This window comes from Colius striatus, chromosome 6, assembly GCF_028858725.1.
Source record: "Colius striatus isolate bColStr4 chromosome 6, bColStr4.1.hap1, whole genome shotgun sequence".
NCBI classification, from domain to species: Eukaryota; Metazoa; Chordata; class Aves; order Coliiformes; family Coliidae; genus Colius; species Colius striatus.
In genome coordinates this window covers 4589299-4612802 of record NC_084764.1, presented here as the reverse complement: position 1 = coordinate 4612802, position 23504 = coordinate 4589299, and the positions used below count along the sequence as shown (strand labels likewise).

Genomic DNA, 23504 nt, shown 5'->3' with positions numbered 1-23504 from the left:
AAGAACCCATTGTGTGTGCAAGTGTGTGGCTATTTGTGCAACAATGAGCCAAGGAGCACCTTGCCTTGTGCTCTTTGGCTGAGACTCGTGAGGAGCGTGGAGCAAGTGCCTGGATAGATGGAAACCCGGTGTCTGGTTCAAGCACAGACTCCAGCCAGCCTCAAATCAACACTTCTCCACTAAGACCCTCACCATTGGCAACTTTCAGCTAGGTTTCTTCCAGGAGAGATGCATCACTGTCTTTGGGGTCATTTCTTCATATGTGTGTGTCCAAGAAAGCCCCTGCTGAGGGCTGTGAGGCCATGAAAGCAGGGACAGATTAATAAAGCATCAGGGCTTCTTCAACAGGATTATTCTAAGTGGTTTTCCTGAGTGTCGGTTGGAGCAAGGATCAGAGAGGGCTGGGATCCATAATCCTATTTATCTGAAGCCATATAATCTTCCCGAAGCTCTTTAATGGTGCCCAACTCTTTCACTGTGGAGCAGCCACACGGGCCAGGGCCACCTGCAAGGCAGAGGCACGGAGCTCTGCCCGCCCGGCCTGCGGCTCCCCTTGGGGCCCTGCCCGCTCGGAAGACCCATCTTTGCCTGCTTCCCTCCCCGAGGGGCGCCGGCACGGGACGTCCGCCCAGAGCACGGTTTGCTCAGTTCCTCACGCCGACACCGCCCCTACGGAGGGGCTCAGCAGCCACGGCCGTGCCGCCGCTCCGTGGCCCGGGGCGGGTGTGCGTGAGGCGGGGGGCGGCCCCGGCGGCGCGGGGGCCCGCCCGGGAGGCGGGAGCGCTGCCCTCAGCGGGTGTGGGCGCGGGAAGCCCCGCCCCGCCCCGCCGGCGGCCGGCGCCGCCGCCCGCCCGGCCCCTCAGCAGCGGGGCACTGACAGCCGCCCCGAGCGGGCACCCGGCGCCACGCTCCCGGCCCCGGGCAGGCGGCTCGGCTCACCGCCGCCATCCCCGCCGCCCCATGGGCCGCCGCCGCCGGGGGGCGGGCGGGAGCGTCCCCCCGCAGTGAGCCCGGCCGGCGGAGCGCGGGGGGCGGCCGAGCCCCCGCGCCGCGGGCACCATGGACAGTATCCTGGAGCCCTTTCCCGCCGAGCGGCTCTTCCCCGCCGCCGGCGCCGGTTTCCTCGACCTCGGCGACTTCAGCGAGGCAGACTTCCTCAGCAATGTGGTAAGGGACCGACGGCAGCGATACCCGCCCTCCGCCGCCCCACCATCACCCCCGGCCGGGCATGCTCCGGCAGCGGGGCCGGGAGATGCCGGCGGGCTCGCTGCGGCCTCCTCCGGGGCTGCGGCTGGCCCCGGAGCGCGGGGTGTCCCGGGGGTCCAGGTACCGCGACCGGCCCCGATGCCCGCGGGCGCCCCGAGGAGACTCCAATGGGGAATCAAGGGGTTGGTCGGTCTTTTTTTCTCACGGCGAGAGTTTATCGCGCCTGCTGGCTGGGAGAGAAGCGTGCGGTGCCAGGCGGGGAGTGTGCGACCTGCCGTGGGCAGCCCCGGAGGCAGGGCTGGCCGCACCGGGAGAGACCTTCGGGCTCAGCGCCTCCACCCGCCTGTGCTCGTAACTTTTCCTCAGAGTGGCGTTTGGGAGATGAAGCATCTCCCGCCCGGCGTCAAGGCTGGGCTGATTTACTTTGGAGAGAAGGCTGAGGAGGAAGAGTGACTTGAGAGGAAAATGCCTTGCCAGTCCCAAGGAACCAAAGGGGCATTGTTCACCTCTGGGGAAACTGCCCAGCTTCTCTGAGGAGTCATGGGAGTCCCTAGTCCATGAGCTCTCCCTCGGCAGCGTGCACAGGCTCTTGACTGTCCTGCCTGAGCTCTATGGGGATGTTTGCACTGCAAATCTTGCAGCACCTCTGCCAGGGAGGACCCAGCCCTGAGGAGGCAGAAGGGGGAAGAGGTGGTTTGGGGTGAGGGCATCATCCCATGCTGGGCAGTGAGGCTCTGCCAGCCTCTGAGCAGCTGCAGCTATGGGACAGCATGCCTGCCCAGGTCAGAGATTTCAGCCACAGCTTGTTACTCCTGGGTCACAATACCGACACCTCCCGCGTTCCTGGTGTAGTGCTGAGTGTCTCTGAGGACTACCCTTGCAAGGGGAGCAGGGGAGATGCCAGCGAGACAACACAGAAGCAGGGGAGAGGGAGAGGAGGGCTGTAGCTGTTAAACACACGATGAATCCACTTCTGCTTTGCCATGCAGAAGACACCTAAAGCCTTTTGTGCTGCCTTCAATGTGGAGGTGACAGCAGAGCTGCAGAATTTGCATAAATGTTGTGCCTCACGCTTGCTGTGTGGAGACACACCGGGTCTGGGAAAGAGATTATGCAGGAGGCCACATCTCTCAGAAATGTTGCCAGCTCCTACTTTCCGAGATACCACCGTGCCTCAAGGACTGACTCGGGTCGGGCTGTCCAGGAGGCAGCGGAGTCCCGCTGTGTTCAGGCAGACCTTCCAAAGGCACATCAGCCCAAGACAGCGCTCACTCCCACTGCCAGGCCTTGCCTGCTCATATCTAACCTGTTGTTAGGAGTCTCGTCCTTTCCCCAATTCCACATAGAGCCAGTGTGGATGAACCTATACTGATACGAAAGGCGTTACACCAGGACTGTTTATTCTCTTACCGAAGGGAAAATAGTAGGTATTGGCGCCAGCTCTTTACCTAGGTGCCACAGGGGCTGCAGCCAGAGGCATGGTAACCTGTAACAGGTACAGGTTACCACCCTCTTTTAGCTTAAATCCAACTTCTGCCTTCAAGCAGGCCATGTGAAACAGAAGCTTTTGTGTCAGAGTGCCACCTGGTGCCACCTGCCAGGATGGTGTGTGGAAACGTGGCCATGTGCAAGCTGCCTCTGTCCTGCCTCACTTAAATGGTCTTTGAGAGCTGCTTCTGGAAGCAGCCTGCCCTTGCCTTCACATTAACTAGGCTGCTGTGACTCAGGCATCGTTGTGGTACAAAAGATTGTGTGTGTGTGTGTGTGTGTGTATTTTTCTCCCAGCTGCCAGCACCACAAACTGCTGCTGGAGTGTGAGTCGAGCCGATACCTTCTCTTCCTGCAGATAATAAATAGGAAAGATTCTGTAGCCACTTCTTGCCTAACAAATCTGTTGGTGATAGAAGAGCCAGAACATAATATATCACCCTCTTTGTTCTCACTCTGCATGACATGGAGGGGGGGGGAAGGAACACATTTACATTTTCTTACTAAATCCAGCAAACCTCCTGGGATCCTGAAATGTGTTGAGAAGTTCTTTTTACATAGAACTGTGCAAAGCATCACCGTGCACAATAGCTCACAGAGTTGCCAGTGCCTTTGCTTCAAAGATGGGCAAAGTTTTCCAGATATTGTTCAGCAAGCATTTTTCTTAGAGCAGGCCAGGAATTTTGGCCATAAAATGCCAATATGAAACTTTTTTTCTGAGGATGATCTGTTCAGAAAGGAAGCAGAAAGAAAAGATGGATGAACCTTATTGCAGAGGCTGTGCTCCTTTGGGGCAAGGATTACACATCTTGAAACTGCTCTCCTTTCCTGAACTTTGGCACTTCTAATGAGTCATCTTGGTCTTTAAAAAATGGTTCACTGTATTGTTCATCTAAAAGGCAAAGAAGTGATGAAGGCACTTCTATAGATGTGTCCTCATAAAGGTCTCTGTGCTAGCAACAGGAGGGTGGTGGTGGGGAGACAGAGGGAAGTGATTATCCCCCTTTTTCTTGACAATATTAGAACTGTTTCTGAAATACAGTTTGGAACTGCCTTGTACCAGAAAGATGTTGATAAATCTGAGCTTGTGGAAGGGATGGTTACTAAGATGGCTGGAGGCTGGAGAACTTCTCATGCAAGAAGAAGCTGGGAAGGCTGGGTTTGCTCAGCTGGGGCAGAAGTGGCTCTAGGAGGACATAGCAGCAGCCTGTCTGCAGTGGGGAGGAAGTTACTGAGAAGGTGGAGCCAGGCTCTTTCCATAAGTGCATGGCAGGAGGATGAGTGGTCATAAATTGGAACAGGGAAAGTTTAGGCTGGGTATGAGGAAACAATGTCTCACTGTGGGGAGAAATAGGAAGGAGTGAGGCTTCCCAGAGACACTGTGGAAGCTTCTTCCTTGGAGGTTTCCAAGACCTATCTGGACAAAGCCCTGAGCAACCTGGATTTGGTTGCAACCTGTTGGCCCTGCTCTGAGCAGGAGATTGGATTAGAAACCTCCTGAGCTCCCACCCAACCTGCAAGAGTCTGTGATTGTATGATGAGTTTGGGGCTTTTTAAAATATCTTCAGGAGTCTGCTTGGTGCTTGGATGGGAAATCTCCAAGGGACACAAAAGCTTCTTTTTACTTCACTTAAGCTCTGCTAGCTAGACTTACATAGGATGACTGCTAACAGCATTATCAGTCTCCTTTTGCTCAGGAGGCCAGCTACTGCTCTTGAACTTAAGCAACTTTGCTCATCTTCTTCTGACAGAAGAACCTACCATAAATCAATCCAATCCTTCCTACTTATCCATTTCACCTGTCTGCTTCCTGCCCACTCCAGTGTTTCTGGTCGTTCCTATGAGCACCCATCTATTCACTTACAATCTGTTACAGCTGCTGCACTCAGAAAGCTCTTACTTTCTCTCTCAGCTCTTATCAGGGCTGTGAAACTCTTCACAAGCTTTATCTTTTGAGTCAGATTCACCACTGTGTTTCGTCGGGCTTGTGATAAAGCTAGAATCAACCCACCAAACAGGAGTCATGTGTTTCTTTTAACCCAGCACCCCAGTGGGTTTGTTTTTTTCCCCATGTTTCTGTATTTTATAGTGTGAAAAAATTCCTTCAAAGATTACTGTGGTTGTTCATGTAAACACAGTTCTATTTCGACTCTGTGCTTTTCAAAGCATATTCTTTACCTCCTTCTAAAAAGGAGACATCAAGGGAACAAAATAGCCTACCTGCAAGTCGAGGTCTCCACTGCTACAAGTTGCAAAATGGCATTTCAGGCTGTCTCAGGAGCAATAAAATAACCCAGCTCTTCTGGGGAATGCACAGCACATGCTCTTTCACTCTGCCATCCTATGTGCTGGGGCAGTGTGACAAATGGCATCTACTGCAGCCTACCAGGGGACAGCAGAATGGGAGAATTGCTTATCTTTGTGGGTTGCTCCTTGAGTGCAAACTAAGTTTTGTTTGGTTTGTGCTCTATCCTTGAATATCATCCTGGCCTGCTGAAAGGAGGAGAGTAGCAGGACTGTGTGTGGTGAGCAGGCCAAGAGCGGTGCTGGTGCAACTCTTAGGGGGAGCTTCTCCTGAAGATAAAGAGAGGCTCTTCACCAGGGATGACCATCACTCTTGCAAGAGGCCTGTGCACACTTCTGTTCCTCTTGTGTCTGCTACAGGGACTTAAATAGCACTTCAGTGGTGCTTAGGTCTTGGAGTGACCTTTGATCTGAACAAGTTTCAGGCTGTGTAAGCTCTCTCTTACCATTTCCTCGCTCAGTGAGGATGAAGAACTCGGGCAGATTTGGTCATCCACTTCTCCTCCCTTCCAGTTGCCAGACAGGGGAGCTCTGCTGTAATGGGAGGCTGAGTCTTTGGTAGTCCCTCACAGGGACACATGCAGCAAACATCTGTTCCCATGCCTGCTAAAATTTGGTCAGTGACAACATCCCTGGTTAGTCAGTCAAGTATGGGCTGAGGCAAAACTTTTCTCTGTACATTTTGCTTGGAACTTGCCAGACAGAAATTCCTGTGGGATCTGCAGCACAGATGCAGAGAGACCTGGTGGGGCCATCACCCCCCACCTGATGGAAATGAATCCTAAAATAATAGTTCCCAGGTTTTCCTATTTCAGTAGTTTCTTTGGATCCATCTCGTGGTTCCCCCACTTCATGTCCTTGCTGCTTTTTACTGTCCAATAGCGGGACTTAGACCTGCAGCAGGGTGAAACCAGAGCTGAAAACAGAAGTTCATGGGTCACTGAGCCTACAGCATCATCACTGCAGGGTCATCCCCAGGAAATATATTTCCATTTTGGTAACAAATTGAGGGAAAGACTTGGACTTCCTTTCGAACACTCCAGGTCCATACTTTCTTCACAGACTAAGGATCATTTGTGTGTCCCTCCTAGCTGCCAAAAGCTTGATCAACATGTGAGGTACTCTTCCTAAATTAAAACATTCATCTGTTGGACATCTGCCTGCACATACTGGGAATCCACTGGCCTAAATGCTCTTCTCAATCAAAGTGGGAGAACCCTTTAACTGCACTGGTAGGCCAGAGCTAGGAGAGAGGTTGCAGCTCAGAGCAGGAGTGCAGGAAGGCATGCATCCAAAACAGGGTTAAACAGTGGAGGCAGAGACATCATCTTGGTGGGCAGAAGCAAGAAGGACTTTGGTGAAGTGCTTGCAGAGTAAACAAAGGGAGGGTTTGGCATCTGTGCACACAGTCCACTCCCACTGAGGGAGGGTGTCAGCAGCACCAGCTGGGAGATGCTGGGAGTCGTGTTCAGCTCTGGTCACGTCTGCCAGGTGATCCACATCCCCTCTGGCATAAGTCATCCAATGCCACTACCTCTGTCAGAGAGGAAGAAACCTGAGGAGTTATTTGTACAGATAAGACTGTAGATAACCTCTGACTGGCCCATTGGATGTTCTCCTGGTACCAATACAAGTTCTCAAACATGGTGTTTGATGGCTTCTGAATCTCATGACAATTGTTGGGTTCTTTAATACAAAGTGTCTTCTGCTGCCCAGGAGCCCATCTCAAGCTGCACTGGTCTCATCCATCACTGCCCTGGTGCCACCTGGTGCTGCACTGCCCTTGCTGAAGCCTGGAATGGAGCTGTATCTGGTGCAGAGGGAAATTTGTAAAGAAGAGTGTTTTCTGAAGCAGCCCCTTAAAGGGAAATTTAGAAGTTTCACAGCCACGGGTGCAGCCTCTCTACTCAAAATATGGCCAGGCTGACACCTCTCAGTTGTGTCCCTGAGTTACTTCTGAGAAAGCTCTACTCCTGCTCTTACTCCTTTTTTTTTTCCCCTCAGCCTTTCCCTGAAGGTTTTAAGACTATAGTATTTCATTAGCATCTAGGATATTAATTACTTACTATTTAAAGTATTCTCAGTGTTAAAGGAAGCAAATGAAAAGGCTCAGCTCTCTGGAGTTGTCTTTGTGACAGCCCCAGAACAGGTCTTCTCATAGCCACAGGTAGGACTGTGCTTCATGTGAAGGTTTGATTCTTGTACCAGTGTGTTTCAAGGAAGGGATGAGTCAACCCACTAAACCCGTGCGTCCTTGTCCTGTTGTGCACAAAACCAGATGGTTCACAAAAGCCAGCTGGTGACCTTCCTTGCTACAGAATTCCAGGGGAACAGGTAGGGCACCAGCACCATTACAGCTCAACTAAGAAATGGTCTCTTGGCCTGATTTGACTGGAAAATTTCTCAGAGAAGTTCTTGGTCTGTGCTGCAAGGTCAGATGCAGTCACCTGTGCTGGACAGGCAACCTTTGTCTTCTCCAGGAAAGATATCTGTTGGAGGAGCCAAGTGTGTTAGTCCTCACTTCCAGGCCAATCTCAGTCCTGGGATTACTACATCCCCCCACTCCCAGCTTTCTGATGGGGACTGTATTAACCCTGCTATACATATCTGAACTGCTGGGACTTCACATCTCCCCTCAGGAGATGAGAAGTGAGAGGAAGGGTGGAACCAGCACTGTGTTTCTTGGATGCCCTGCCTGCAGGCACTGTGGCTGTCCCACCGCAGCAGGTCGCTTCTGCACCTGCAACTTGACTGTAGATTGCTATCCTCTGAAATCATTGATCCTGTTTTCAGGCTGGCAATAGGACAGGGAATGCATGGAACCCTTGGGAGCTCAACCTGTGTTGTGAGTTGTTAGGTGCTTTCATGGGTTGGTGCCTGCTTGTCTTGCATTGCTCCTCTGAGCAGAAATAGCTGAAAGGTTGTGAAGAGCCAAGGGCATTGCCAGAGCAGCAGGGGACTGCAGGTAGTGTGCTGAAAGGCACGCTGTGTCTTTCAACCCAGTTGCTCCCCACATGTCTGCCATGCAGCGTTTACATCCATCTAACTTATTCCCAGCTGCTCAAGAAAACAGATTGGTTTTGTTTGTTTCTGCTTTCCTGTAGGGTCACATCATTCAAGGTTTTCTTTCTTGTAGTCATCTGAGCCAACCTGAACACCCCAGCCTTTCCCATGCACCCACCCCTCCCTGTCTTCTTTACCCACCATCTCTGCATCTCTCCTTTTACTCCTGTTCTCTTCAATCTCTCTCTGCCTGCCTGTGAAATCTCTGGTCAGAGTCCAAGTGATAGATGCTTGACACTGATCTTCACATGATGTTCAGCCATCAACAAGGTCTCATGAAGGTTGGAACTACAGATATCCACACACTCTTTCCCTCCTTTCTTCCTCTTCCTATTTTATCTTCTTGCTTTCTAAGATTGTAGAATTTCCTCATACAGGATGGAAACAATATGCATGGCTATTCTTGAAACCAGGATGTAATTTAAACCAGTGCTGGGTTAATTAGTACCATCTTTAGGACTCAAAGGTGATGCTTTATGTGAGGTCATTCATTACGATCACTCTCCAGCCTCTTCCAGAGGAAATTCACCCCTGACTACCTCAGCAAAGTTGCTTTTGGCTTCTTTACACTGTGACTTTGTCTTGATTAGGAAAAATGTTCGTTTAGGTCAGCCTGGCTGACCTGATTAGCAAAGCCTGCTCAAAAGGCAGTTAACATTTTCCCTAAAATAAATGCACTGTAAGACATGCAGCTCAGTGGTCTGTGTCAGGAGTTCCCTGCACCAGCAATGGCAGGGCTCCCTTGGAAGGAAACTTGCAGCCAGGGCTGGAGGAGAAATACAGCTTGGGCCTTACACCAAGCAGGTTACACAGGAGGGAGCTGGATACAGCCTTGGGTTTAGACACTTGGATTGGATTTTCAGCATCCCTCCTGCAGGTGAGCTTCCTTAGAGCAATGCCCAAAGAACTTCCCCCATGCTGAGCACCCCACCACAGTGTCACACTGGCTTCTCCTGCCAACACTTTGGCATGTCCAGGTAGGAGCACTGCAGCTCAAGAAGAGTATGTCTCTGCTGGCTGAGGTGCAAGGGGTCTACCTTGTGAGCATGCTGCTGGCTCAGCAGTGTTTGCAGCCCTGCCTCTACTGGGAGGACAGCTTTTCTCTTCGGATGGGGCAGCCGAGACAGAGGGAGGCCAGGATGAAGGAGAGGACCCAGATCCAGAGCTTTGATAGTTAGTAGTTGCATGTCAGAGCAGCTTGGTGTTAAATGAGTCCTGTGAATTCATGAGGTTTGAAGGAAGGAGCTGGACAGGTGCTTTTGGCTTAGCTCACTGCTGCCCTAGGGGAGGGACTGCAAGCCAGGCAGCTCAGGAAGGAGGAAACCAGCTCTGACATTTGTAAAGACTGTCGATGGAAGGTTTCTTTCAAAGCCTTCTCAGTCTCTTGATCCGAGAGCTCTTTGCCCAGGGAATGCTGGAAATCTGGCTCTTCTTTGCAAGCAAATGTGGCAGAGGCTCTGAGATTTGATGAGGTGCCGTTGAGCCACAAATACCGAATTGCCAATTGATTGATGTTGGGCTTGTTTTTGTTGTGGGGATTTTTCTCTCCTTGTGGACAGTGGTGCTGTGAGGTTGGCAGGAACAGGAGAACTGCATTTTAGTCCCACCTCTGCTAGTTTCTTAGCTTATGATCCTCAGGATGTCACTTGCAGCTTTTGCTTGCTATAAAACAGGCTGCCCAGATGGGCTGTGGAGTCTCCTTCTCTGGGGACATTCAAAACCCACCTGGAAGAGTTCCTGTGTGACCTACTCTAGGTGGTCCTGCTCTGGCAGAGGGGTTGCACTGGATGAGCTTTTGAGGTCCCTTCCAACCCTTGAGATACTGTGATTCTGTGAAAATAGTGTAGATGATTATTCTTACTGACATGGGGCAGGGCCATCGATGGGTGAATGAAAAAGTAGACGTGGGGAGAGGTTCTGGTAGCAGATATTGGCCGGGAAAGGTCCATAGGAGCTATTACTTTGCTTCCTTGGTCAGAGTCTCTTCAAATGACTCTGGAGCTGCACGTGATGTTTGCAATATTTTCAGTTTGGCAGATCCATTCTCCACTGATGTCCCAGCTGTCCTTCACCTCTCAAATCCTTTAAGGTGAGGACTGCACGTGTCTGATTCTGACCTCAGGTACTTCAAGCTAATCCGGACTAATCTGTGTCAGCCCGAATGACTGCATTGGCCAGCATCAGGATTTAAACTGAATGACTTGGCCCACGCTATTGCTGGCCTGACCTCTTTGGGCCTTCCTGAAAACCAGATAAGTTGTTCTTTATAAATCCAGTGAATGGGTTGTACTCATACCTCATCCTCCACTGCACAACAGGTCCCGGCTCAGCTGCAGAACCTAACTTCTCCTTGGCTTTGGCACAGCTTGCTGAGAGGACCCTGTTATGTTTCTGCCTGAGGTTGCTGTGTGGTCAGGACTGTGCTGAGTTCCCAGGTTCCCAAACTGTGTCTTGGCTGGTTTATATCTGAGAAGGAGGTAAGAAGCTGAAAGGCCCAGAGTGCCGTGGCTTTATCAGTCTTCTAGCAAGGCACTCAAGATCTCTGTCAGTCCCTCCTGCTGCTCTGCGTATGGTTTTGCACTTTCCCTTCCTCTTTGGAGGTGTCTTTCCCCCACAGTAAGTCTGCCTGACCTGCTGTAAAGTTAAGATTGCCATTGTCCTCATACTGGGAAGCGATGCAAACACTTCCCTGTTCTCCAACGCTCCTCCTGCTCTTCAGGATTGGTCAAATACAGTTGGCAGCAGCTCAGCACCTGGATTGCCTTCATTAATGAGCAAGTGGCCTGCAGGTCATTTTTAGACCTGGCAAAGCACACACCTTTCAACCTTTTCTTACGTGTCTTTGAGCCCTGTTGTTATCACACTGTGAGAGAGCTGAGTATCTGATGCTGCTCTGATCAATGCTGGGGACAGAACAGAGGGTGTTGCACGCCCTTCTTTATCGCTAATTCATACCAGGGTGGTAGATAGAGGCTGCTAGCTGTGACAGCAAAGCTGTTTTCTTCCTGCCCTTGTAGCTGCAGCCACAGCGAGCAGCCAGTGGCAGCTGCAAGCAGCTGGGGTGAGCTACAGCAGAGCAAAAGCAATGCTCATTTCTTAATTTCCCTGCGTGTTTCAGGCTCCAGGGGAGCAGCCCTGGCACTCTTCTCCTTCAGCCAGGGGCTGAAGTCCCAGGTGAGGTGAAGGCACACATTATACTCTGTCAACCCCAGCAGCCTCACAATGTGGTGAGGTGACCCAGAAGCCTCAATACCTATAAGTGCCAGAGACCTGTGTCCACACCAGTGCCCCGTCCACTGATCTCAGATGCCTTTCTGATGTTCAAAGAAATTGGATTATGTAGAGTTGCCAGAGGATTTAGTTATTTATTCAGGGAAAGGGAAGAGGGAAGGAGGCCAGGAAGGATGGAGAATAGGGAAAGAAAGAGGGAAGAAAAAGCAAAGACAAGAGAGAGGTAGCTATGCAGTTAGCATTCCTGAGCCATCTGGACCTGTTGGCATGGCCCCAGCTGGATGGGCTCGCAGGTTTATCCAGAGCATGATGTAATCCCCATGGTCCAGCATTTGATTTTTCTCCTTGCACTGGATGGCCTGGTATCTGGCGCATGTCTGGAGCGGGCACTTTGATTTCCTGTTGCTATTTGTGGACTTTTCCTGGCGGATCCTCAAGAGCAGCTCGGGCAGTTTGCATTCCTGCAGCTGAAGCAGCAATGCCACCCCGCTGGCGTGGAGCAGAGCAGAGGCCAGCCCTGAGCAACCTGCCAGCCAGGGAGGGCCAGCCCTGTGCAGGGAACCACATGGGCTTGGAGAAAGGCTGACACTTCTGCAGCTCAGCTCAGGAGTCGGCACAGCCTTCACCACCAGCACAAGACCACCCTTCCCAGACACTTGTGGGCTTCCCTGCCCAGCTGGGTCTTGGAGCAGAATGGGAGGAAGGAGAATTTTACTTGGCCCAAGACCCATTCCTCCCTTTGGCAGATGTGAGCAAAAGCAACCAGTGATCTCCGTCCCCCTGACTTGCTAATGCCAGCACTGGAGAGCACCCAGGGCTCTCAGTTGCCCTGAGAAGCAGGTGGGAACAGGAGCTGGAGAGGACGTGGTCTGACACTGCCAAGCACCCACCCTCGCTAGGGGTAGGCCTGTGATCCCCATCCCTCCCTCCCTCAGTACCATTTCCAGGAGACAGTGCAGCCTAATGGGAAGGGTTCAGACTCACAGTCCCTCCATGGTCTGTGGGAGACAGCCATGACTCACCACAACCGGCCAGCTCTGTTTCCCTTGAGTTCATCCCAGTACATGAAATAAAGAGGGTTTGCACGTCTGCCTCCATAAAAGCACAGTTTGAGTGTTTTGGAGTTACAGAGGCACAGAGGAGCAAAGTGGTCTTCTTCACTATATGAATTTGATGTGTGGGGGGCCAAAGAGTAGAGCCATAGGTCCCCTCTTGCCTTCAGACACAGAGCGATTCCCTCTCTCCTGCATGGCTGGAAAGGTCTGAGATGCCCATAGGATGAAGATGGGATTTCTCTCCAGTGTACCACTACTGCAGGCAAACCTCCAGCCCAGCAACAGGAGGGGCCTGCTTCAGAGTAGGCTGCTCTCCACTCTGACTCAAGAGATGTGGGTAGCCATGATGAGCCATTAGGCAACAGTTTGAAATGATCACACAGTACTCCCTTCCTCACGGTGCCTCCCTCATTCTGCCCACATGACTCGCTCAAGCTTTCTTTCCTCAGGGAGCTTAGAAACAGGGAAGTTGAGTGCAGTGACCCTCAGGGAGCAAAATTCTGTTCCTTGGAGAATTGTAGCCTCTGGTTCAGAAGTTGTCCTGGTTGCACCCAGAGGGAACAGGGCTCTGCTTTCGTAATACCCCAGGGACAGCCTGTCCACTGGGGATGGACTCACTGGAACCACAGAGCTGAGCTTTTCCACCCAGCTCAGCTGCACTAAGTGAGAGAGTAGCTGAGGAAAACGATGGCCTCTTTATAAACCAACTGGCAAAAACTCTTGCATCTCTCCTGGGAGTGGGCCAGGGATTCTGAGTCACTGCTTAAGCGGATTGTGGCCAAGGTAGTCTTACCCAAGACATTGAGAGAGGAGAGATCCACCCAGGAGTGCCAGCAGAAAGAGAAATAGCCATGGCCATAATTAATACTAACAGAATGATGAAAAGATTCAGAAACACGCTGCCCACTCCAAAAATAAAGTTTGAGGACAATTCAAATGCTGTAAAGAAGAAAGAAGAGAGGAAAGAGTTGAGAAAGACCGCCAAAGCCTGCATGTCAGCTGCACTGCAATGCAAGGAGTCCTGTCCAGCTGGCCTGGGTTCAAAGAGCTCCTATTGTCCAACAGCATTTCCAAGACACCATTCAAAACTTTCAGAAAATGAACCCAAGATGCAGGGTGAGATTTATCACACAATAAAGGCAAGCCAGATGTGTGCACACTTTCGGAGAGAAGAGATGGGAGGAAGGCAATGGAGGAGTGAAGCATGGGGGAATCAGGTGGCAGAGGCGTAAGGGAGGAGGGTGGCATGAGAAGGTCTGGTTCTGGGAGCATCCAGGGAGGAAGAGGGGCTGGGACACACACCAGGCATGTGTGAAGGGCTTTGTGTATACAGAAAACTGCATCCTTAGGAAAACTCACTCGGCATCGGGATTAAGGGACAAAAGGGGAAGATATCACTGATGCTCTTTCTCTTTTGTTGCACTTAAAACCATGCTGGATATTAAGAGGTTATTGTTGCTCGTGGTCCTGGATCATATACCTGCATAATAAGGCCACGTCTGAAAGGATGCCCAGAAGCCAAACCACTGTAGATGTTAACTTGTTTTTCTAGGGCTGGCACAGCCTTCATTATGGCTCTGCAGCACTGGCCACCATGGCAGGGCTGGAACTTCTTTTGCCACAGGAGCCACTCGCTTCCACCTGTGATTTGATTACCTTAAAATCTAGCAATTAATTATACAGAAAGAGAATTTCAATCTTTTAATCTGGTGCTAATGAGGAGTAACATGACTCTATCATTAAATAAGCCCTCAAGTTCTCCTTGCCTGCAATAAGACCAGTGTTGGTTCTGCTGTCTGTGGAGTAACCAGGCAGCGTGGCCTTGTCATACCACACTCCACCAAGTGAAAGGTGACTTGGTTTTATTCTCAGGAAGAGCTCTGGTAGAAAAGAATTGTCTGTCTAACTGCAAATAGCCTGAGAAAACACTTTGGATGCTTAAACTAGAGAGTCCCTCTTTGCAATGACTCATATGTTTGGTGACTGTAGCTAAGCCTCTACGATGGGTTTTTTTTTAGAAAGGGGTGGATTTATTTGAAGCCTTTAAATCAGGATGAGATGCTTCTTTCTGTGAAACTCAGTTGCAGATGATAAGTTTGAAGCAGGAGGTATAAAGGCTCCTGCACTTCAGCTACATCATGAATGGTATTTGATTACTGGACTGGTTTGTTCAGGCCCTAATCTCGTTAAGCCATCCATCATTTCCTTGCATTGCCCCAGGCACATCCAGAGAATGAATTCCCAACTCCAACAGTTTCTGCAAACACCTTTCCAATGCTGGGGTGCATTGATCTTGTGTGGTCTTGTGCCTGCTTATCTCAGCCACACGAGCTTTCACGGTAGGCTTTCAGGACATAATAGGTTTCCTGTCTTCAAAGCAATACGGGATCTTTTCTTCCCAGAAGCTTCTGACTTTACTTGAGCCCACAATACCAGGCATCTTCACTTTTCTGCTTCTTTTCACAAGCCACAGGATACTCAGCTGCTGAGCCTTGCTGTGGAGAAGTCCAGCTTGGAGAGGGGATGGCTAGAGAGCCAAGCATTGGGAAAGGGTTTTCACAGGCTGTTTTTCTCCTTCAGCTTCCATTTTCATCCCATGGTTGAGGTGATTGCATCATCTCTGACCAGATCTCCGTCCTTGTCTTTGGGCTTTGACCCCTTGTTCACCAACATCATGCCTTCTTTCACTCCCAGGATGGGGTTAATCCAGGCTGTCCCAGTAGTGCTGAGTAGTCTGAGAGGTGTTACTGCCCTTCATGGGCCAGAAAGGATTCCCCGTTCTCCAGAGACTCTGGTTGCTGCAGCTCCACCGCTGAGGTGAAAATGATACCCTCAGCGTTGGAGCTGAAGTTTAATTTCCTATCTGCTGCTCAGGGCACAGATTTTCCACTTGGATATTGGCAGTAGGTCAGAAATGTGCATTCCAAGCTGAATTGCTTTGAAAACCAGCCCTGGTGTGGGACCCTATTCGTTCTGCTGGTTGCAAAACCCAGCATCAGCTCAGCCACTGAAGACAGTCCCAGCTCTTGCTCTCTCAAGATTTTGGGTGAAAATCCCTCACATCCTTGAGTCACAAACCAGCTGGTCCAGACTTAGTTGCTCTGTAATTGCCCTTTCCAAAGGCCCAAGGAATGAAAGCCACCAATGCTGTTTGGTATTAGCTGCATGCCTCAGTTTTTGGACTTGAACAGAATAAAGCTATCTTCTTCTTCCAAAGCCTGCTTTCTTTATAGGTCTCCAGGGGCCTGCCAGGGGACAAAATGTGAATTATCTCCAATTTTGCTCTCTGAGCACTAAAGAGAAACAGTTTCAATGAGACAAATAAAGCTGATTGTAGAGATAATACAGATCTTTCCTCCTTCTCTGGTTATCTCCCAAAGCGGATTTCTTCCATTTCCCTTTCTCCTTGCTTAGATGGCCTTTCTTGCTAGATGCAACCAAAAAAAGGAGAGGCCCATAACGGCATGGGAGTGACAAGTTGTGTGAGAGAAGAGATCTGCCAATTCTGGTGGCTCCAGCCTCATATTGGTCAGGACCAAAAGCTTCCAAGAATGATGGAAAAAATGGTGGAGCAGTGTCTATTCCAGTTTATTTTGGTTATTGAATACGCTTCCCCGTCCTGCTGACTGGTGACGGCTTTGAGCAGTTACACCTCTCTAATTTAGTTTTGTGTTGAGCATTCATGCTGTATTTCATGTCATTTGGTGGTACTGTGACCTGGCTTCACTCAGACAGAGTTATAAAATCATAGAATCGTTTCAGTTGGATAAGATCATCAGGTACAACTACTGATTTCACCCTGCCAAGCCCATCACTAACCCACGGCCCTCAGCACCTCAGCTGCATGGCTTTGGGATCCCTCCAGGGCTGGACACTCCCCCACCTCCCTGGGCAGCCTGGCACAGGGGCTGACACCCCTCTCAGGGAAAAAGTTCTGCCTCAGCTCCAATCTCAACCTCCCCTGGTGCAACTGGAGGCCATTTCCTCTTGTCCTATTACTTGTCGCTTGGGAGAAGAGAGTTATCTCCACCTCACTACAACCTCCTGTCGTAGAGAGTGCTCATGTCTCCCCTCAGCCTCCTCTTCTCCAGACTAAACACCCCCAGCTCCCTCAGCTGCTCCCCATCACACTTGTGCTCCAGCCCCTTCCCCAGCTCCAGCCCCTCGATGTTCTTCACTCTGAGTAAACCAGTATTTTATTTCATTTGCCCTGCCTGTTGCCTTCCATCTCACCACACATCCCCCTCCATCAAGCAGAATTTTTTCCTCAACCGTCCAGGCAGACATGCCAGACACAATTAAATCCATGTAGGCCTTTTTTTTTAGGATAGAAATGCCTCTAGATTTGCAAGGCTGGGCTGGAGCTGCATCCTTAGGTTGTGCAGGGGTGCTGCACAGCAACAGGTATGGCTATCGAAACCCAGCTGTGTTCAGGCTGCTGTGCCTCTGTGGGGACTGTGAAGGGCTGACTGTGTTTGGGTGGGTGTGTAACAGATAAGGCCTTCCCAAAGATGATAGGTTACATTTTCATGCATAAGGAGATAAAGTTCACATGAATCCTCTCCCCCTGATGCTACAGCAGCTGAAAGACGCCTGGTGTGGAGTTTGGGTGCCACTGGGAGCCTACCACAAACTGAGGCTGCCAAGTTAATGCAGAGAGGTAAAACACCAATTCAGACAAGAGGGAAGAGACCTGGGCATAGTGATGATGATAGAGATTGATTCTCTCAGAGCTAGCGCTCATATGATGTCTCTGCCAGGACACTATACTGACCTTGGCTTGGGAAGGAGCAAAGAAGAGGAAGAGACCCCTGCCAGCTTGCCCAGGGATACCTGCATTCCCATGGAGAACACCTCCCACACATCTCCGTTCAAACATAGTCCAGCTGCCACCACAACAACTCAGAAATAAAGGCAGCTTTGTTTTCTAGCAAGCAGGTGTCTCCAGTTCCCCAAGCTCAAGAAAGACTTTGAGGGACAAACTTTTTATTTACCTTTCACAGACCCCTAGAAGTAGCCCCCAAATCTTCTGCCAAATGAGAGTTAAGAGCAGCTGATCTGAATGTTTCATCTGAGAGGGCTGTGTCCACTTCTACATATGGTTTAAGTCCTGCTCTCATTTTTGGGGTTTTTTTATCAGAGTCAGCTGCAAGGGAGTTGCAAGCCAAAGGAAATTTGGGATGTTCATTGCATATGTACTGTACACGCAGCAAAAGCTCGCTGGAAAGTGGAGGCATTCCTCTTTATCCTCCAGAGTGGTGGTGCTGGGAGGAGAGGTGCTTCCATCTCTGCGGATTCAGCAAGTCTCATGCAAGAAGCAAAGAGCATACTGCTAATCCTTTTGTGCCAAGCACACAAAACCCAGGTATGGGTATGCCTGTGTCCAGACTCCTGCCACTTCAGCAGCAGGTGCCTTTGGGGCTGCTGAGAAACCCAGTGCCACACTCTGTCAGACTTCAGCCTTCCCATGTACCTTTTTCACTCCCTTTTAGGGGCAAAACCATTGAAATCCTTAACTCTCCCACTCCCCTCACAGCCTGGGTGCCTCCCAAGATTCCTCCCCAGTGAAGAGCCGTCTCATAACCTCCAGGCTGGGTATTATTACACAGCTACAAGCACCAGCCGCAGGATTTTTCTGGTGTGGTCTGTATTGTGCGTTTAACAACATCACCCCATCCATCATCAGACGATTGGGGTTTTTCTTCTCCCCTTAAATAAAATCACAACCAAAAAGCTTCATATCTGGCACGGGAGGTTTGTACCCATGGGAGAAGTATGTACTCTAATGGGTAAAGGTCTGGGAGAGGCTGAGGCGAAGGCGCAGAGCCCGAGGAGGAGGGCGGCGGGAGAGGGGCTGCGCCCCTCTCCCGCCGCCCTCCTCCTCGGGCTCTGCCCCTTCGCCTCAGCGTCCCCTCCGATCTCAAGCGTCCACCCGAGCGCGGGCTGCAGCGGGTACCGGTGTGAGCGGAGCCGTGAGACCCGGCGGCCCGCGGTCCCGCTCCGTCCTAACCCTGCACTCCTCCCGCCCCGCCTCAGCCTCGCCTCAGCGTCCGCTGGCAGCCGCTTCCCCATTGGCCGCCGCGAGCCGTTAATGGCGCGGGAGCTTCGTGCCTCAGGGGGACGGCGGGGCCTGAGGGGGAGGCGGCTGAGGGCAGCCGGGGTTCCCCTCTACAATTGTGTCTTGAGCCTCTGTCGTCCCTCCTAGGTCTTGTGGCGCCTTAGTGCTGAAAATCCAGGTCCCTGGCGCAGAGGCACGGTGGAAGGAGGTTTCCACAGAGAGCTGTGCCTGGGGCTTCATGAGGGACATGGCTGCTGCGGTGGAGTGAGGGCTTGTAGCACCTCTGGGCTGAGGGGCTGTAGTGAGGGGGTGGCGTGGCTGGCCTGTGGGAAGGCAGGCAGTCCCCTGCCTTGCTTTCAGTGGCCATACCCCCTCTTTCTGTCCTCCCGCATCATTCTACAGACAGCAGTAACTTCAGGGCCTGCTTCCAGATCAGGGTCAGACAAACCCTGCACCACTTGGGTGTCAGGGAAGTGTTTGATTCGCCGTACAGCCCAAAGTTGTGATGCTAAAAATAATCACGGGTGATGAAAGCATTGCCGACAGTCTCTGAGAAAGATTGAGGGGTGCTGCTGGTCAGGATATTGCCCTGCTGCTAGAGGGAAAGAGCAGGTTTTGCAGATGATTTGGCCCAGAATGCTTCAGCCATGCCATGCAGGGAAGCAGGAACAGCAAAGGGGTAGCACATCAGTGGCAAGCTCTCCAGGGAGACAAGGGGCCTGGGCAGACAAGGTGTGGAGCAGCAGGGAGCTGTGGTACGTGAGGGGAGAGACAAGAGTAATGAGAGTCAGGACAGAAGGGCACCAGAGGGGTTTGAGAGAGCCAAGAGGCGGTTGGATGATCACTTATGCCTCTTTGGGTGCGACATGCACTGACAAGACTGTGAGGAGAAGTGTGCACAGCATCTGTCCATCCTGCCCGCATCTTGTTAATGCTGTCAAGACCTTCACTTTCATAAGGTCTAAAATTCACTGCATTTTAAAGAGAGCAGAAGGACTGTCTGGAGTGTATGGGCTCTTGCTCCTGGAATGCAAAGGAAACCTCGGCTGTGCAGCTGGAGTGCAGGGGGCTTCATTCCTTAGTGAAAGCAGAGAAGGGAAATGCAGATGTCACAGCTGGGACAGAAGATTTGTCTTGGCAAGCGAAGAGGAAAAATGCTTTCAAAAAGAAAAGAGAAAACTCAGAAGACTCCCCTCCCCATCTGCACTGCCTGCCAGCACGGGCAGAACCTCCAACCTGCAAAGGCCCTTCGTCTCCTGGGCCTGGGCTGCCGCTCAGCTGGATGAGCCCCTCGCCATTTTCTCTTTGGAGTGAGACCATCGTGGTGGGAGCAGGGAGGCTGTGAGAACCAGGGAGGTTGCCTCCAAACAACTCAGCTGGAGGTGGGAAGGGGAAAGTCAGAGGCAAAGAATGGAAGCGTAAAAGGGAAAAGGAGGGACAGATGCAGCCAGGGTCACCACAGAGAACTGTATCCAGGGAGAGGAAACCCTCCCCTCCTCAGCCGTGCGTGGTGCCACAGGGCAACAAGAGTGGCACCTTGAGGAATCCCATGTGCAGCTAGGCAAGGGAGAAGGCTTAATGCCTCACTCTCTGCTTGTGACACCCAGAGGACTAACAACAGCTCCGGGTGGGGGGAAAATAAAGAGCTTGCATTTGGATATCTGGATACTTTACGTTAGGTCCCAAGATAACTGTTGTACAAGAGGAAAGGGTGTTTGAACGAGGAGTGCACGCACGCACATACAGTGTGCTATTTAGACAACCCTAAGCATGAGGTCAGGATGAAAACATGTGGTGGAAATATGTTTGGAAGAGTCAGTGCCTATGTTGGTCACCAGGAGTGGAAGGAAGCAGGAGCCAGCAGCTGACAGATTCGCACTCTCTATCTGTGGCTGAGGTGGCTTCAGCCCGAGCAAATTCTCTGGTGGCACCAAAACAGGTTAATGCTCTTTGTTGGGCCTGGAGATGCGGTGCTCATTGCCTCCACTGTACTTGCATAAGCTGGCTCATCCCCTTTGGGTGCTGCCTCCCCATCCTCCCAGAACTGCAGTGGGGGGACGGGCAGCCAGAAGTGGGGCTTGGATCAGGAAATCCAGCACATCCTCGCCATTGCGTTTCTGTCCCTTGGCTGCCCCCTCCCTGACCGCTCACTGGTAATACAGCATTGGAAACACATCTCGTGCTATTTCTTGGCTTTGGAGCGTGGTTAGAAAGAGAAAGAAGGAGGGTGTGAATGGGAGGGGGAGATAGCAGGAGCGAATAATGCAAAATGAGACTGTGCTGCAAGTTTCGTATCCCATCTGGAAGCTGTTTTCCCCTAGTACACTTCACACCCGCTCCCTCTGGGCCAGGATGGTAAGGATCACGTTTCCCAGTTGACTGGTCTCCCTTGCTCAAGCCAGGCCCATCTGCATGAAAACTACTTGAGATAACTGACAGGAGAATCTCATCAGAGTTGCAGAGTCCTTTGTTGTCACAATTATAAATTCTTGGCCAGCTCTCTGAGGAGCGGGAGCTGGCTGATCTCAGCCTGGCTGGAAGGTGCTCTTGAGGAGAGAGTCTGGGCCTTGAGGAGGCTGAGAGGATGAGCCTGCTCTGCTTGTGCACATCCAGAGTCCTGTGGACCCTTTCTCGGCCCTTCCACCAACCTGCGCCTCTGGTCTGCTGAGATCTTCATTGCCACGGCGTTGGCAAAAGTCTCCCCAAAGCCAAGCAGAGTCATTTCATTCAGTGGCAGCACATGAATGCCTTGAGCTGTGCTGGCCTTGGTCTGGGTGGGAAGGGCTGGTGGCTGCCCAGCGCTGCCTTTGGCATGTGGCTTTTCAGCCAGGATCATTTGCTGAAGGGATAAACCTGCTCCTGTTTATTGCTTAAAAACCCGGAGCTCTGCCATGATCCCCACAGCCCAGAGACACCGTTACCCTGGGGCCTTCTTTCTTACATCCCTTAAAGAAAAGCCTGGCTGAAGCTGCCTCTGAGTTTTGCTGGGTAGGTGCAGCTCTGCCGGTGAGGCTGGGAGGGGCAGAGCGTGCTGAGGCTGGGTCAGCAGGCTCCATCTACACTAATTAGCAGTGGTTTTGATGGCATCTGTCCAAAATAAGCTCCGGGCTGCTCCTCACTATGCCCGTCACAGTTGGTTCGGGACAAGAGGACACTTCCCTGTTCCCTGTGGTTGCGTGCGTGGCTCTTTACCAATGGGAAATCTAAGGTTAACAATACCTGTTGGCGTCAGGAGCCAAGAGAGATGACCCAAGAGACTCAGCACTCTTCCTGTGACTTGGTGGCTTAGCTTTTTGCTTGTCCTGCAGTTTCCATTCTGGATGTAGCCATGTCATTATCTCTGTTGGCTTTACCCTTCTGCATTCCTCTGCTTCTTGCCACCTTCTCTGAGTGAAACAGCAATCTAGGTGCTGTCTCTCTTTGAGAGTGTCTGATCCTTGGTGCCCTCTTTGACCATAAATACTGTGAGTACTTTGAGTCCTGTGTCCAGTTCTGGGCTCTCCAGCTCAAAAGGGACAGGGAACTGCTGGAGAGAGGCCAGTGCAGGCCTACCAAGATGATCAGGGGACTGGAGCATATTCTTTATGAGGAAAGGCTGTGGGACTGGGGCTGTTTAGTATGGAGAAGACTGGGGGGGGGGGGAATCGCATTAACACAAGTGTTTAAAAGGTGTATGTCATGAGTTTGGGGCAGCACTTTGTCGTTGTCTCAAGTGACAGGACAAGAGGTAATGGACAGAAGCTGGAACACAAAAAGTTCCACTTAAACACAAGGAGAAACTTGTTTGGTGCTGAGGTGAGGGAGCCCTGGCCCAGGCTGCCCAGGGAGGGTGTGGAGGCTCCTTCTCTGGAGGTTTCCAAACCCACCTGGACACGTTCCTGTGTGACCTGATGGAGGGGAACCTGCTTTAGCAGGGGCTTGGGCTGGATGAGCTCTGGAGCTCCCTTCCAACCCCCACCATTCTGTGATTCTGTAACAACCATAGTTAATCCCAATCTCAGAGGCTAGCTCTCCACCATCTGTGTTTGGACTGGTGGATGTGTGATTGGTGAGAGCTGAAAGGGGACTGCTTTGATGAAAAGGCTTTGCCAGTATTTAGTTGTGTGCAGGATAAGATCCAGGAGGGGGATGCAGGTTGCCTCAGTATTGCTGGATTCCCAGGGAGGGTGTGAGTTTCTTTGCCATACCATGCAGTAGGTCTCCAGGGTTGCCTTCATCCTCACTTCCAGACAGCAAGGTCCTCCAGCAAACCATCTGTGTAGTGTCCAAAAGAAGAACCAGAGATCTGCACTTACTCCTGCCAGTGCTGGTGCTTGCATTAATGCTGTGGTGCCCATCCCCTTACACTCCTGACTCAGCTCTCACCCTGGGGTTTTCTTTCAGAATAAAACCAGAGACACATCTCCACCTCTTCCCTCTAGATAGGTTTGTCCTCCAATGGGAAGACTGTTGATGACCGAGAGATCCTTCTAAGGGCGAGTGGGATGCTGCTAAAAGATAGTGGGTGGAACTCCTACATAAATGCAGCTCCTTGACTCTCATCACCCCCACCTCTGCCTTTGTTCATACACAGCTGTAAAAGACATTTGAAGCCCATGGCAGAGTCACAGACAGCTCTCCCTGCAGCTGTCCATCCGGCTCCTGCTCCTCTTCCAGGGTTATATGGTGGTTCTACTTTTGATGGTGACAACAGTATATGCGATTCAAGTGCCTCTTGTTGGATCCCACTGTGCTGCCGTGGTGCATTGGCAGCCAGACCTCTGAGTCCTCTCACTTCTCTGGGGCTACGTTCTCACCCTTACTGTAAGGCTATCGTGTTCATATCCTGTGTTTGCTTGTGCTGTTTAGAGAAGGCAGGACAAAGAACAGCTGTTACATGAGCAGGCACTCTCTGGGATTAATGCTCAGGACTCCAGCCTCTTTATGCCTCTGTGCTGGAGGACAGGACAAAACCTGGTTTCCCAGTGCTTTTCAGAGAAATACCTCACGCAGCTGCATCTGCTGACTCAGCTCCCTCTGAGGAACACTTATGCTCAGCACAGATGGAAGGTGTTTTCTGTCGCTTGATTCAAGGGCAGAAATGCTTCTAGGTAACTTGG

General features: G+C 51.3%; 1 protein-coding gene across 4 annotated transcripts in view; it reads left to right on the top strand.

The window, feature by feature from the left end:
• The first annotated feature begins 1059 nt into the window (after positions 1–1059).
• The window catches only part of CREB3L1 (cAMP responsive element binding protein 3 like 1), a 45947-nt gene continuing 23502 nt past the window's right edge, over positions 1060–23504 (top strand). For 3 of the 4 annotated variants that reach the window (XM_061997963.1, XM_061997965.1, XM_061997962.1), the window contains exon 1: positions 1060–1167. In XM_061997963.1, coding sequence (XP_061853947.1) covers positions 1060–1167 — 108 coding nt within the window. The remainder of the gene's footprint in view (positions 1168–23504) is intronic. The other variant, XM_061997966.1, reaches the window with a different exon arrangement.